Source organism: Bison bison, unplaced genomic scaffold, assembly GCF_000754665.1.
Source record: "Bison bison bison isolate TAMUID 2011002044 unplaced genomic scaffold, Bison_UMD1.0 scf7180017864207, whole genome shotgun sequence".
Classification (NCBI taxonomy): Eukaryota; Metazoa; Chordata; class Mammalia; order Artiodactyla; family Bovidae; genus Bison; species Bison bison.
Window position 1 is genome coordinate 490,887 of NW_011494779.1, and position 16,866 is coordinate 507,752.

The 16,866-nt window shown below is 40.7% G+C and overlaps 1 protein-coding gene across 6 annotated transcripts in view; it reads left to right on the forward strand.

Moving 5' to 3' along the window:
- Positions 1 to 16,866, forward strand: part of PLCH1 (phospholipase C, eta 1) — a 253,204-nt gene that overhangs the window by 30,337 nt on the left and 206,001 nt on the right. For 5 of the 6 annotated variants that reach the window (XM_010844736.1, XM_010844734.1, XM_010844735.1 and 2 more), the window contains one exon: positions 298 to 416. The exons of the other annotated variant lie outside the window; for it this stretch is intronic. In XM_010844736.1, the coding sequence (XP_010843038.1) occupies positions 338 to 416 (79 nt within the window). In that variant the 5' untranslated portion in view covers positions 298 to 337. The remainder of the gene's footprint in view (positions 1 to 297; positions 417 to 16,866) is intronic. 6 annotated transcript variants of the gene reach the window in all.

Sequence of the window (16,866 nt, forward strand, 5' to 3'; positions counted from 1 at the left end):
AACTTGTTCCCTGGTGGTGGCTTGGTTTTCCCCCAGGACAGCGGTAACTTTGAGCCCTGTAAGGCACAATTAGAAAAAGCTCCAGCGATGCTGTGTTAAAGGACCTTCTACTGGGTGGGAAAACTTTTGGGGAATTTCTTGGGGCCTGGGGGGGTGGTACCAGCTCCCCGTGTGGAGGAGGTAGGAGCCCTGTGTGCTGTCCCCGAATGCCTGGGGACTGAAAGCATCAGGCAGCCAGTGTGGGCATGTGGCTGCTGCTTTCTTCTTTTTTTTGTCTCATTCTGTTTCCCTTGACAGGGCAATTTGGTTTTGATGCTGTGCCAGCAATCTTCTGACAATGAGTTACTGGAACTTGGAGAAAAGGAGCTGTGTGCAGTACCGCAGGCATTTCCTGGTGGACAACAGTCCGTTTCATGGTGAGTTGCCTTTCTACTCCTGCAGTTGGATCTTTTGTTTCTGACAGCACTTTTATTCCAGCACTCCGGGTGCAAACGTGGTATAATTATCGGGTTGAACCAAGAGCTTGAGTTAACTTGCTGATGAAAAATTACCCAAGAAGCCCCACCGGACTCCTTGCCCACAACTGGAATTGGCATGCCCCACCTCAACAACCATAACCGCATCATCACTTTCTACCTTGAAAGTTAGTTTATGTCAGGGCCTTTCCTCCTCCTTCCATGCTATCAACTTCAGTCATATTCCTTCCTTTCTGATGTTTGAAATTTGAGGGGCTAGACCCACAAGTAGTATTCAGTTAATATTGGTGGATCATCAATCAGGGCTTATAATGAGCCTGGTGTGTGCGTTCCATCAGGCACCGTACAAAACAGAGCAGGTCATGGCACGTAACCAGTAACAGGGTGGACGAGTGCAGCTGTAAATCAGAATGGTCAACATTAGTCATTTTCATGTAACAGGGTGGACGAGTGTGGCTGTAAATCAGAATGGTCAACATTAGTCATTTTCATGACAAACTAAGATGAATTGCCATTACCCTGCTGCTGTATTTGTCTTGTGATAGACAGTTAGGGGTAAGCTCTGTCAATCCTGATATCAGGATGCCCTTGGGTGAAACTGACTCGAGTTGAAACGCGTGTGTTGGCAGGATTTGGGGAGTGATCTCCATCAAGAGTTAGTGGAACTGTAGCGAGAAGAGAGATTTCATGAGTAGAGTGCTGCTGAACAGAATCCTTAACCTAACCTGCCTTCTACTTTGTCAGTTTGGTTTTTCTTCCGCAAGTTAGTGCAGACATAATGTTTTTTATTGCTTTAGATTAACTTTAAGATAAACTTAACTCTACTTTGTCAAAGCATGCTTTGCCATGTTTTTTTCATGTTCATTATACCACCTTGCTATGGAACTTTGCTAGATAGAGGACGCCTTCATTTACAGGTCAAGAAAGGGAGGAAGAGAGGAAAAGACCAGCCCAAGTTGGCATAACCAGTTATTAGCAAAGTCAGAGCTAAAATTTTAGCCTCTACTCTTCCAGGCTGACTCTCTCTCGGCATTGTATTGGTGAAGACCTCTTAGCAGAGGAGATGAAAATATTGTAACTTAACACTTTGGCACTGAGTTCTGTTTTGCTTTCCTGTGAGCCTCACCTAAGGACCCTGTTCCTAGCTTCATCTCTTCACACAGTGTTTGCTGTTAAAAATTTACAAATTTGTTTGCTGTTACAAAGTGTGGTGTTTTCTGTTACAAATTTACTTGTAATAAAAAAAATATAATCAAGGAAACATAGGAGTTAGAAAAATTGCATTCTTTTTCCAAGTTTTGTGCCAGTTTTGAAAAAGTTCAGGTTTTATTCATTTGTTATTTTAGAATACCTTTGTCCAGACATCTAAAGGCTATAACAACTTAAAAACAATTTTCTATGTATTTGTATAGTTTTGTTACCACTTAGTGAATTACTGTATTGCTGGTAGTTATGCTGACGGCTTGAGAAACATGGTCCTACCGAATCCGTTTAACACCTTTGCCGTTGTTATTATTCATCCCATTTTGTGGATGGGGAAAGAGGTTTGCGGACGGTGCAAAGTGGTGATCCAAAATCAAATTCATATCTGCTTAACTCCAGAACCCCAGTGTTTTCTTCCAGGCTCCATCTCCATTTTAATAGAGCAATTAACACTCTGAGAGGTTGAAGTTCTATTCAGCAGTGTTTGCTTCCTATTAACTAACCGTATCTGATCTTGACCAAGTTATATAATCCTTCAGATCTCAGTTTTCTCCTCTGTGAAATGAGTGTGCCGTTCTCCGTAATTTTTTAGGTTCTTTCCAGTTCTAGGTTCCAAGATTCCATTGAAGTATTTCTGAGCTTTACATTTGTATGTGTTTCGGGAGCTGTCTTGTTTCTAAACGTGAGATACACAAGGGGGCAGCAGAATACTTAAAATATGAGTTGATTCCTTCTTACATTGAGGAATTTCTCTTTTGAGAGGATTTAGAGATAGCAAATCTTCTCAAGATTAAAAGGATTAAAACCAATTAGAATTATGATTCTCTTCATTTATAGTAAAGCAGTAGCTTTAAGTATTTCTGATAGTATAAAATATCATTTGGATCTCTGTGCCAAAGGCTATGTAATTCAGAAAAGTATGATGCTTCTGCTCTTGCTGTGTATTTACCTCTGCAGAAAAATAATGCCTGTAAAGACAGGAGTTTATTTAACTTAATGGAGAATTGTGAGGATTCTTAGTATATTTTAAGCCAAGGGAGCACTAGTAATATAATTTTTATAGAGAATGTCTGAACATTTCTGAGAAAAGATAAGGGACAGGACATGTTGAGTTAGAAAGGTCAGATTTCTTTTAGAGGAGCTTCTCCAGGTCTGCTGGTAACTCTCCTTACAAAACCAAGGCAAACAAAATGAAACAAAACCCCATTCATTATAAACAGAAAAGAACCATTTCCTCTGCAAGATAATAGACTTTTAGAATATGCATACTTAAGTAGTATTCCCAGGAGAAAAGAGCCACTTTAAAATGAGGGCTAGATGGGCTGCCCTGGTGGCTCAGTGATAAAGACTCCACCTTGAATGATGGAGATCTGGGTTGGGAAGACCTCCTGGAGGAGGGCATGGCAACCCACTCCAGTATTCTTGTGAGGAAAATCCCACGGACAGAGAAGCCTGGCAGGCTATGGTTCATGGGGTCGTAAAGAGTGGGATATGACTAAAGCCACTCAGGTCAGTTCAGTAGCTCAGTCATGTCTGACTCTTTGCGACCCTATGGACTGCAGCATGCCAAGGCTTCCCTGTCCATCACCAACTCCCGGAGCTTACTCAAACTTATATCCATCCAGTTAGTGATGCCATCCAACCATCTCATTCTCTGTCGTCCCCTTCTCATCTTGCCCTCAATCTTTCCCAGCATCAGGGTCTTTTCCAGTGAGTCAGTTCTTCGCATCAGGTGGCCAAAGTATTGGAGTTTCAGCTTCAGCATCAGGCGGCCAAAGTATTGGAGTTTCAGCTTCAGCATCAGGCCTTCCAATGAATATTCAGGACTGATTTCCTTTAGGATTGACTGGTTTGATCTCGTTGCAGTCCAAGGGACTCTCAAGAGTCTTCTCCAACACCACAGTTCAAAAACATCAGTTCTTTGGCACTCAGCTTTCTTTATGGTTCAACTCTCACATCCATACATAACTACTGGAAAAACTATAGCTTTGACTAGATGGACCTTTGTTGGCAAAGTAATGTCTCTGCTTTTTAATATGCTGTCTACGTTTGTCATAGCTTTTCTTCCAAGGAGCAAATGTCTTTTAATTTCATGGCTGCAGTCACTTTCTGCAGTGATTTTGGAGCCCAAGAAAATAAAGTCTGTCACTGTTTCCATTGTTTTCCCATCTATTTCCCATGAAATGATGGGACTGGATGCCATGATCTTCATTGTTTGAATGTTGAATTTTAAGCCAGCTTTTTCACTCTCCTCTTTCACTTTCATCAAGAGGCCCCTCAGTTGTTCTTTGCTTTCTGCCATAAGGGTGGTATCATCTGCATATCTGAAGTTATTGATATTTCTCCGACAATCTTGATTCCAATTTGAGTTTCATCCAGCCTGGCATTTTGCATGATGTACTCTGCATATAAGTTAAATAAGCAGGGTGACAATATACAGCCTTGACGTACTCCTTTCCCAATTTGGAACCAGTCCATTGTTCCATGTCTGGTTCTAACTGTTGCATCTTAACCTGCATACAGATTTCTCAGGAGGCAGGTTAGGTGGTCTGGTATTCCCATCTCTTGAAGAATTTTCCACAGTTTGTTGTGATCCACACAGTCAAAGGCTTTGGCATAGTCAATAAAACAGAGGTAGATGTTTTCTTGGAACTCTCTAAAGCCACTGAGCACCTTCAAGCTCTCACATAGCTTACAGGTGGGTTATAGAGGTCAAGAAAAGTAAAAATAAAAATGTAATATTTGTATACTGTTTCACAGTTCATAAAGTGCATTCATAGCCTCTTTTTCTGAATATAGAGGAGGTGAGTTCTCATTGGAACAATGTAGAAAATTACCCACAATCCCACAAACCAAAGAGTAACACTAACCTTCAGTTTCTGTCCAGTCTTTTATCTTTTCTCATTTTTGCAACAATCCTGATCTAGGAATAGAATATTTGGAACAGGTAGGAAATGGTGGGTGCTGGCTAACAGTAATGAGCTGGTTGAATTGACTTAATTCTGTGTCAGTGAGGAGAAGACCTCTGGTACGAATTATGATGGTTTTTTTTTTTTTTTAATTTCCCACTTGTCTGTCCTTTGCCCCGATTTTTAGTGAGTCTATTGAATCCAAAGGGATTATAAGCCTATCAAAGAAGCCAGTTGCTAGAGGCTTTTTCTAGTTGGATTTTGTTTCTAATTTGTTTGATATAGAGAAAAAACTTGGGCAAAGAATAATTTGTGTAGTATGAACCTTGCTTTAATGGCTGATATTTTCGTAAATTGTTCTCATTTGAAAATGACCTGTATCCTCAGCTCTTTCTCTTGGCTGTTGTGAATTGCTTCATTTTTATCTGATTTGGGACACAGATACTTAAACCAATTGTCAGTATATTTACTATTTAACATCTATAATTTCTAATGCACACAAGCTTTTTCAAACATTTGAGTTTCTCCAAGTCACCTTGGAGGTGATTTAATTTTTATTTCTAGCATTGCTTTTTATAATTGTAATACTGGAAAACCAACATAAGTAGGATTCTTATTTGACTGTAAAATTTGTAGTTACCTTTGCACTGGCAAAAAGCAGCATATCCCTTTGGGTGGAGGTTGTGGGGGGTTGGTGTGTGTGTGTGTGTATGTGTGTGTGTGTGTTTTTCTAAGTCCTTCCTGATCATAGAGAGACCAGTAGCAAGGACTGACAGGTTTTTAGGACAAATGTCATTTATTCACAGAAGAAGAGTGGAGAGGTTTACCTCACTGGAATTTCATCCTGTCAGATCCTGCCTGGTAAATATGCAAGGAGAATGAAGTTATATAGAAGTGAATTAGGGTTCTTATTAATTTAGGCCAGTTTATTAGCAAGTTATGACTTAAGCAGCCTGCCTACTTTAGGGGTTTGGGGCATTACTACCTTTTTGTTTTTTTTTTTTAAGAGTGTCATTGTTTTACTGAGTCAAAGCCTAGCTTTTCCAGCCAGTGACTGTATACACATTCTCTTCTGGGTCCAGAAAAATACCAGTGCATAGAGAATACCTATTAATGCAATGAGAGTCAAGATATTGCGGGCATCATTAAGATCAAAAGTATTATTTCTTGGAGAGGAACACTACATGGAAAAAATTTCAAAGACAAATTGAGACAAAGAGTTAAAAAAAGGCCTTAAAGGAGAGAATGCATAATATATATAAATGTTGTAAATTTAATAGAACTAATTTTGGAAGCAGCTTTGCCCAGTGGATTCCTCTTTAGCCCCATACTCAGGCAGAAAGCATGGAGGACGGGTCAGTGATGTTAAGGGCATCTTGCAAATAGCCAGAGGCAGTGAAGGCTCAGCAAAAAGAGTGAGGCCTCTTGCAGGGGTCACCCTCCCACTGGGTTGCTGTGAACTTTGTGCTTTGGAACAAGTTTCCATGTCAGCAAATGCTGCTATTTAGGACAGATAACCTCTAAACATCTTCCTATGTGTTAAAATGTCAAGAAATGCTTGTTTCCCCACCTCCCCTCCTCAGGCCACTTTTAAATAGAGGCTGTTTGAGGAATTTGCTATGAATTAACTGACCATCATCGACTCAGTAGACATAAGTTTGAGCAAACTCCGGGAGATGGTGAGCGACAGGGAAACCTGGCCTGCAAAGAGTTGAACATGACTGAACAACAGCAGCAACCAACCAAATTGGTCTACGTACTTAATCCTCGCTTGTGACAAGTTAGAGTTCGCCATTCAGGCCTTAACAAAAGTAGACACTTGTGTGTAGTTAGACATAAACTTTATTGTGAGCTGGTGAGGCAGACTTACTCTATAATCTTATGGTCACATGATGTTCTTCCTTCATCTCTTGGAGACAGAGAAAATTCTCAAAACCTCAGTGAAATGCTTTTTATATCAAAATTCAAAATTCATTATTTTTACTCCTCTTCCCCCCTTTCTTTATGATGGGCATTCCATTTATAACTTGTTTATTGAGCATTCTCAATTTATTGTAGCATATACACAAAGTTGTTTTATTTTTCACCAATTACTAAAACAGCTTCCCTGGTGGCTCAGATGGTAAAGAACCTGCCTGCAATGCAGGAGAATTGGGTTTGATCCCTGGGTTGGGAAGATCCCCTGGAGAAGGGAATGACAACCCACTCCAGTATTCTTGCCTCGGAAATCCCATGGACAGAGGAACCTGATGGGATACTGATCGTGGAATCACAAGTTGGACAAGACTGAGTGACTAACACTAACATACACAAAATTGTTTTATTTTTCACCAATTACTACTTTGAAAAATAATCTTTGCAACATCTGGGGCAAATTCTATTACTTTTTGGCTACTTTTGGTTATTGAGGTGCTGTGTGCTCATGCGTGCTTAGTTGCTCCTGATTCTTTGTGACCCTATAGACTGTAGCCTGCCAGGCTCCTCTGGCTGTGAATTTCTCCAGGCAAGAATACTGGAGTGGGTTCCGTTTCCTACTCCAGGGGATCTTCCCGACCCAGGGATTGAACCCAAGTCTCCTGTATCTCCTGTATTGGCAGGTGGGTTCTTTACCACTGTGCCACCTGGGGAGCCTAGTTGAGGTCTAGTCCAGTTTGAAATGTTAAAGTCAAACTCATTTAAATCCTGTCTCCTCCCTTACCCCTGGCTCAGGGCTGAGAGTGGGCATTCTTCTGGCCCTGCTATAGTTCTTCTCCTTAAAGAAGAATTCAAAATCCTCAGATTTTGGTACTAGGAAGAGGGATGGGGGAAGCAAAGGCCTTTGAGCCACACCCCAGCCCTGTTTGTTTGTCATTGGTGGTGAGATGATCAAGACTCTGGTTCTATCTTCTATGAATATTTGGTTTCACTCTGACCCCTCTGTCACCTAAGACTCTGCAGAGAGGAGCTGCTGTCTCCCTTTAGCCCCACCCAATGTCCATTTCTAATTCCCTCTAGCTGAGGCCTGGCTTCCCTTGCCCTGAGGACTCTTGGTGAGGGGGCACGGGTGACTGCCTGGTCCCTGCCCCTTTTCTAATCTCCGTGTTTCTGCATGTGGATTTCTGTGGGCTCTGGAGGTTGGGCCGGCTATAAAGTTGCTCCTGTCCTCCTCCCAGACCTGCTGACCTCTGTCTCTGTCTCTTCTCACACTGTTATGGGCGCTACCCCTATAAGCCTTAGGAAGCCTCTCTGAATTATTTGAATTATTCTTTTATAGAAACATTACTTTGCCAACAAAGGTCCATCTAGTCAAAGCTATAGTTTTTCCAGTAGTCATGTATGGATGTGAGAGTTGGACTATAAAGAAAGCTGAGTGCTGAAGAATTGATGATTTTGAACTGTGGTATTGAACTGCAAGGAGATCAAGCCAGTCTATCCTAAAGGAAATCAGTTCTAAAAATTCATTGGAAGGCCTGATACTGAAGCTGAAACTCCAATACTTTGGCCACCTGATGCAAAGAACTGACTCACTGGAAAAGACCCTGATGCTGGGAAAGATTGAGGGCAGGATGAGAAGGGGACGACAGAGAATGAGATGGTTGGATGGCATCACTAACTGGATGGATATGAGTTTGAGTAAGCTCTGGGAGTTGGTGATGGACAGGGAAGCCTGGCGTGCTGCAGCCCACTGGGTAGCAAGGAGTCAGACGCGACTGAGTGACCTGACTGAACTGAAATGAGCTCTTCCCCCGCTTGTCTCTGGGAATGACTGGTGCTCTGATTTTAATTCTCAGAGTACTGTCTGTGCTATTCCATGTGCCGAGGCTGTACACGCAATAGGGACTCAGGTCATGTGATTTTGAATAGATGGAATCCTACCTCCTCACCCCTGGCAGTTCTCCTTGGTCCTCTGTAGAGCCATGCCAGGCCGGTCTGTATCCACTAACATTTTGGATTCAAGTGATGTCCTTTTCCCAAAGGTACTGGTGTTCTTTGTTGTGCTTGCTTCTTGCAAGATTGTGTATCTGGACTAATCAGAACCAAACAACGATCAGATTTATAAAAATCTGTGGTGAGATGTCTCAGCCTCTTTTCCCCATTGGGAATCTGATTCAGTGGGCTTCTGGGGGGTGACTGGACCCACTGTGTTCTATTTTGTCACGCTTTCCGTGTCAAGGTCATTCACATTCTGTAATGATGGAGGGCATGAAAAGACCCAGGTGGAGTGTGTACGAAAATGGCAAATTGAAGATCTGGACACCTGGGAAGCCCTGGTGGATGAGAAGTGAACAGTGTTGGGTCTTTGAAGCTTTAGTTGTTGTCTGCAATGAGCCTGTTGGGTTAAGTGATATCCTTGGCTGGCCCTTCCTGATAATCTCTCAAATTCTCTCAAACCTGTGGTCACTGAGAGTCCAGCCAAGCAGGCAGGCTACTGATTGTTTTATTCCTTTATGCTTGGGAATACCAATTTTCCACTTAACTAAGTTAGAAAGAAACATCTAATAAACAGTCAACTTTCCCTTCTGATTTGCAGACTTCTCACGTTTTAAATGGCTACTTATGAGAATTACGTCCCCTTAGACCTGTGTTACAAATTTAAGCCTTTGTTCTTTAAGCTGCATTTCCATAATTATAATTAATTTTCCTTTGCTCTCTCATCTTCCCCATTGTCTTTCCTACTCTGTGCCTAATGTATGCACAGAGATTGATGAGAGGATGAAATGTCTTTCCACAAGTAGTTTCAGGGTTCTTCCCGGGCAGCATAATTATTTAATTTAGTTATACAAAAGATCCAGATTTTTTTCTTTGATCAAAGTAATAATTATTAGTGATTGTATTTATAATCACAAACAAAGATTGAAAATTCCAGCTTGGTCCTTTACTCTGTGTACATGAAAAGTCATCCAATTGAATGGTGATAGTTTATATGTTTTTTAGGGCTCATTCCTTGAAGCAGGTATGTTTGGGGTTGTTATAAGTGCAAACTGTTGATTCCAAAGGGATATTCAGATTTTTTAAAAATTGGAAGCCCATAGCCTGGTGTATTTTTCACCCACTCTTGTAGCTTTTCCCATCTCTACATCCATAGCTCCCATCAGTGTGTACTTGGCTTAGATGGCTCCTCTTTTGCACCACGCTCAGATGTCCATCTTCCTATCTGATGGCTCCACTGATGCCTGCCAGTCCTCACACTCAGTATGTCTGGAGCAAAATTGCCTCTTCCCACCGGTACCTGACTGCCTTGCCAATCTTCTCTTGCTTCCCCTCCTTTTTTGCACCACAGCTATGCTGACTTTTGCATTCCTTGCCCACAAAATTAACTCCTTCTTTGCTTGGTTGGCTGCCACCCCATCCTTCAGAGCCCAGATTAAGGGTGCCCTCAAGAGAAGTTTATACTGACTTCCCAGACCAGATCACTCCCCCTTTTATGCTACCCTAGCACCCCATATTGCTGCCTCATTGCATTATCACTGTTGTAGTAAAACAGTTTTGTGATAACCAGTTTAATTTCTGTCCTCCTTGTATTCTAACTCCCAGGGTAGCAGAGACTGCTGTGACTTGTATCTCCAGTACACATAGAGTGGCATTGTATGTGCATGCTTGTGTGCTAAGTCACTTCAGTCGTGTCTGACTCTTTGTGATCCCATGGACTGTAGCCTGCTAGGCTCCTCTGTCCATGGGATTCTCCAGGCAAGAATACCGGGGTGGGTTGCCATGCCTTCCTCCAGGGGATCTTCCCAACCTGGAATTTAATCCTCATCTCCTGCATTGCAGGATTCTTTACCGCTGAGGTGTTTAATAAAATGTTGCTGAATGAATTTACTCATTTTAATAGGGGAGATAAGAACCACCTGTTTCATTATTTTTTTCACTCTTAAGTTTGGCCTTTAATCTTTGTGCTGTGGAATGCATCAGTTCTCCTGCCGCACGCTTTCTTCTCCCCTTCACTCATGCTTTTGGCTTGGAGAACAAAAGAATACACGTAATACACCTAAATCACACCTTCTGGGACTGAGAAGGAAAAGACAAGTCTTCTGAGAATCCTAGTATGCTCTAGAAAAGATGATTGCAAATGTGTAATGCCTCAAAGTGGAAAAGGATGAATCCATGTCTTCAAAAGAATTTCTTGGACGTTTTGAATTCATTTAATAATACCCTCCAGAATTTCCCTGTTGGTTATATATACTGTGACAGAAGTTGGTGGACAGCCAAATGGAGGGCGATTTAATCTCTCCTTGGCTTCCCAGTTGGCACAGTGGTAAAGAATCTGCCTGCGATGCAGGAGAATAGGGTTCAATCCCTGTGTCAGGAAGATCTCCTGGAGAAGGAAATGGCATCCCAGTCCAGTATTCTTGCCTGGAAAATTCCATGGACAGAGGAACATGGTGGGCTACAGTCCATGGGGTTGCAAAGAGTTGGCCACGACTGAGCACATCAGCACAGTACAACTATGAAAATAGAGGTTTTGTTCATGTAAAAATAACAGTTAATAAAAGCTGTTTAATTGCAGTGTTTTGCATACTATTAAAATTCTCTGCTGCTTGGGTCTGGAAAGTCTTCAGGCACAGAAGTGAGTGTTATCTGTGGGCTAATTCTTACCCCAGAAAGCAGAGAATAGATCTGCCCCAAAACCAAAGCACCAGTTTCCTCATTAAGGGAGGAGGAAAGGAGGCCTGGGGGGTGCATGGTGAGAATAATCAAGCACAACAGAGCTTCTTTAAAAGTTAAAGAGATGCACTTTTATTTCAGATTTACAAACAAGAAAATGGTGAGCATCTAGGCCTTTTATCTGAGAATCTCAGGCAACATGAGAGTACGATTCTGACTTCTAGGTAGCAAAGTTATCCCGAGAATAATACCTACTTGGGTAGAATAAATGTAGAATCTGTGAAAACATTTTTTTTTCCTGTCGAATTTTGTCTTGTCCATATTCCTTTCTTGGTCAGAATGTGTGACTGACATATAACAGTGATTTCAGAACTTCTTGTATTTAAATGTAGAAGATGGTGACTTATTCCCAATTAAAAAGGAGAACAGTGGACGCATTTATTATTTAGTGTGCTGTTTTATTCCTTGGCAACTTGAAATTGAATATCAATGCATATCCACAGTGACCATTTTTTGAAATTATACCAGTGTCAGAATTTCAAGGTATTGTGCTTTCAAGCCAGTAGAAGCTTATTTCTAGAGACTTGTATTAATTAATTCTTTAAGTCAGTGGTTCCCAGCCTTGGTTGCATGTTGGAATCAGCTGGGTATATTAAAAAATACCAAAAACTGTGGGTCCCAGCCCAGAGGTTCTGATTAATTGCTCTGGGTTATGGCCTGGGCCTGGGGGAATTTTCAGAACTCTGCACATAATTCCAGTGGGGGCAACCAATTAGATTCTGGTGGGTTATAAACCCCAGACTTAAGGTGGCAAAAACATATTCTTTCACCGGAACTATAGAATTCATGAATTTGATCATGATTATTTTCTGTGATGATAGCCTGTTTTATACTGACTCTTGAAGGTATGGAAAGAGGGGACATCTCATAAGATTATGGATTCAAGTGTGTGTTTGAATATAGAAGCAGAAAATATAAAAGTCATTTATGCTTGGCATTTTGTGGTTTTCTATTAATTTTTATTCACAATTTTTTTTATAGCAATACAGGCTCACTGTTGAAAAGTTGGAGAGTACAGGAGAGACTAAAGAAATAGGAAAAAGTAGTCTATAATCTCAGTATGTGTTTTAAGTCTGTACTTTCTTAAAGTGATTTAAAAACCAAAGACCAAGTAGTGATTCTCCACTCTAGTTATACATTAGAATCTGCTGAGGTGCTTAAAAGATATTGGTGGTTGGGTTCTACCCAATCCTCATTAAATCATCTCTGGGAGTGGGATGAGTCCTCCATCTTCATCCTTTCATTCCTTCTATCTGTATCTTTCTGTCTAACTTTGGGTGATTTTGATGCATTTGAGGGGTGATACTCACTGGGCTAAAATTGTTTGTTTGTATTTTTCCCCCCAAAAGGTAATTGTATTTATTTCTTTATTTTTGGCTGTGCTGTGTCTTTGTTCCTGGGAGGGCTTTTCTCTTCATTGCAGCGGTGTGGGTTACTCTCTAGTTGCGGTGCCTGGGCTCCCCATTGTGGTGGGCTCTGTTGCTGCAGGGCATGGGGTCTAGGCACACTAGCTTCAGTACTTGTGGCTCCCAGTCTCTAGAGCATAGGCACAATAGTTGTGGTGCGTGGGCTTAGTTGCTTTGAGGCATGTGGGATCTTCCTAGACCAGAGATAGAACCTGTATCTCCTGCATTAGCTGGCAGTTTACTGCTGAGCCAACAAGGAATCCTTGAGATTGTTGATTTACTAAAATATTGATCTAATCAGTAAACTAAATTAAATTAATTTACTGATTGAGGACAGTATGTAATTATTTGCTAGTCTGAGCAAAAGTGATGCACGAAACTCTTTTATGCAGAGGAGTGAGAGGGGCAAGTGATATGCTCACCTTCATATAGTCGTTTTTTCCTAACAGATTTATTTCGTATTCCTTCTAATATTGTGCTTTCTTAGTGCCCTTTTAGTGTGACTTGTCTGAACTTTATAGCTGAGATATTTGTTGCATGAAACACATATATTCCCTTTAGTGTTAGTTGACCTCACAAGGTTATTCATAGCCTCCTGATGGTGAACAGAAATACTTAGGGAAGATTCTTAACAACAGGAAGCAGAATGTATAAATGTTTTGCTTTGATTAATCTATAATGAGGACTGCACAGTTCACAACCTGTTAAAGGATAGATGCAGAAATAAATGTGAAGCACAGGAACTGGGAGAACAGTACCATCGTTTGGAGTACAGCAGATTAGTCTTGAGTATTATTAGAATTGTGTTTATCTACACTGGAAAACTAAGGGGTGCTTAGAGATTGAGAGAGGTGTACACGTTTTGTTGTTGAAGGCAAACTTTTTAGCTCCTGTAGACATTTGTTCTGCCTCACTTCACATGTGAGGAAGCTAATTCTCCAGGTCCCTGTGTTGCTAGAAGTTCAGAGTTGTGAAGGAGAAGAAATCTTGTCTTCTCAGATCGTTCTTTGCACATTGGAGTCATATAGGGGGACACAAAGAGGATGTTAAGATATTTAGGTTTAGATCTTGTCAGGAGGAATTGGTGGATTCTATATTCCACTATTCTTGGGGTGTTTCTATATTAGGAAAGGTTAGGGCTGATGCTGAATCAAGGTTGTCATTAGCACTGGCAATGCTGGTTGCTTTACTAGCACTGTCTTTTTGAAAAAACCTTTGTTGCAGTATAGTTGATTTATAATGTTGTATTAATTTCTGCAATACAGCAAAGTGGCTCCAGTTACACATATGTATTCTTTTTCATGCTCTTTTCCATTATGGTTATCACAGGATATTGAATAGAGTTCCCTGTGCTATACAGTAGGACTTTGTTGTTTATCCATCCTATATATATAATAATTTCCATCCAGTATTATCTCTTTTAAGTTTTCCAACAGACAGTTTTAGAGATGAAACTAAGAGAGGTGAACATTGGGCCAAAACCACATGTTAGATTATGGTGTTCAAACCGAGGTTTGTCAGCCTAAAATCCAGTTTTTCTACTATTGTGACACAGTGATGTATTCAGTTCAGTTCAGTCTCTCAGTCTTGTCCGACTCTTTGCAACCCCATGAATTGCAGCACCCTAGGCCTCCCTGTCCATATGATGTATTACACATAATTTTTTCTTCTAGAGCAGTTGAAGGTTGGGGACAGGTGGGATGGATTTGAATGTTTTAAAAGAACTTGAGACTTTTTAGAAGTCATTTGAGGATTTCACAGAAACACCATGGTGAGCTGCCCTTGGGCTGAGAAGGGGGCTTAGGGAACTGGGGTGGGGGTTGAGAGGAGGCATCTACTGGAGTGGTGCCTCAGAGCTTGTTAGAAATGCTGACTCACAGCCCTCCTGAACCTGCTGAGTTGGAATCTGCAATTTCCCCAGATCTAGGTGGTTTGCGAGCACAGTAAAGAGGGGGCAGCACTGCTCTGAGAGATGTACTGGGCTTGTCCTCATGAGTGAGAGATTAGTCCTTTTTCTTCGAGGAACAGGTTAGAAGAATGGGGTTAGAGGAAGAGAATGACCTCCACCAACCAACACACTGAGAGGATGGAAACTTGTGTGTGTAGTTAAGGATATGAGCAACACCCCAGTCTACAGCATGCATGGCATAGCAGAGCTAGAAAAGGATTTGAGAAGCCATCTCATGGGGAATTCTAAGCAGAACCTGTAGCTGGGCTTCAGGACGTTGTAAAATCTCTGAAAACATTATTCCAGACACTCTGTGTTTATATGGATATACATTTGTTCATCGCCTCCTATGAACAAAGTCCTTAGCTTTCATCATATTTCAAAGTGATCTGTTACTCCTTGCCCCTTCTGAACACTGTAAACCTTTGACTAAAACCACTCTCCTTCAGAGATGAGAAAGCATATTCATATTCAACCATCTAGTAAAAGGGTTAATTCAAAAAGCCAGCATTCTGCCAATCCAACTCAACTGGGCTTTATGATCTGACTGAGCGTTATGAAACTCTAAGTGGATTTTCTGTGAGATAAATCTTGCAAACCTCTGTATTTTCTGATTATGGGAAATGGTTAGATCTTTTTAATAGCGTTGGAATATTGTGACATGAAATCAGTTTTACCTGAAAGCATGTTAAAAATCTCTTTGTGTTGGCCAGGTGAGTATGAAGTGTTCATTGCAGGGCTGCTGTAGGAGGGCCTGAGCATCGTGCATCGGTTCCTCCATCACTGAGGGCAGCAGGGCTCTGTGAGACAGGCCTCTCCTCATCTGGTGACATCCAACTGACTTTTTTGCGTCTTCATGGCTAATAAATGGTTAGTGACAGGGAGGCCTGGCGTGCTGCGATTCATGGGGTTGCAAAGAGTCAGACATGACTGAGCGACTGGACTGAACTGAACTGAACTGAACTCTGTGGGGAGCCAGGTGCTGAACTTTACAAATAGTCATATAATCCATGTAGCATTTAGATCAAGTAATGATTTCACTATCTGGTAATTTACTATCTGGTAAAGTGTTGACTCCATGAATCCAAAGGACATTTAGAACATTTTTCATTTCTAGGGATAAAAATTTTCAAACTACCATTTTGTAAAACCACAGATGAATACCTTTAGTTGTGGAAGTTAACTCTTTAAAGTGGTCCCTCTTTAGTACTTCCCTGGTGGCCCAGTGGTTAAGACTTCGCCTTCCACTGCAGGGAGTGCTGGCTTGATTCCTGGTGGGGGAGCTAAGATCCTATTTGCCTCAGGGTCAAAGAACCCAAACATAAAACAGAAGCAATATTGTAACAAATCGATAAAGACTTTAAAATAGTACACATCAAAAAATCTAAAAAAAAAAAAAAAAGTCCCTCTTTGCATCTCCCAAGAAATAGTAAGAGTGTCCAGGTCTTTGTGAATTATGTTAGTGGATGGTTGTTTTTCAAGGACAAATGCTCAGTCTCAATATCTCAACTTGTAGCCTGTGAGTGCAACTGTCTTTCATGGATGTATGTTCCTATGTTAGCTCCTGAGAACCCATCTGGGAAATAATATTCTTATATGTCCCTTACTTTGAGCATTTGGAATCTCATAATTATATTTTTTGATCCCCTGTCCCTTCCCATTTCTCCTAAATTATATAAATCAGTGTGGATGTTTAATATCTGGCAACCGTAGGTACCATGCTTCTGATACTAGTAATATAAAAATTTTCTTGGCTAGATAACAAGTCTGCATAAATCATGGTACTAAATTATTTCTAAATTAGATTAATTTATATAAAGTGATAAAATGTTATTGGTTTCCTATTTTATCATCTTTAGTATTCATGAAGGAGCAGTTCTTTCCTCTTTTCTCCAAGGTCTTTAACAAAATTAGCCTTTGTAACCATTTTTGTGCTAGTTGACTGTGAATGAGGAGGACTGATGAAGCAGAAAATTAAAATACTTTTGATGTTGTAATTTTAATACTAATCATTAATCTACACTTCAAACTTATTTTTCTCATTGATAAATTTATTGCTTTTAAAAATGTATTTCTATCTTAATAATGTTTTTTTGTAGCTACTTTGCCCAGTTAGATTTTTGAAATTCTTGCTATTTGTATAACTTGTCAAGGAATGAGAATTTTGGCAACTAAAATCACCTTGATCGTTTGCAGAAGGCTTAATTATATATGCTCTCAGGCATTTCCCTGCCTGTGTGTACAGATTTTTAAGTTATGAAACATAGGATATCTTGGGT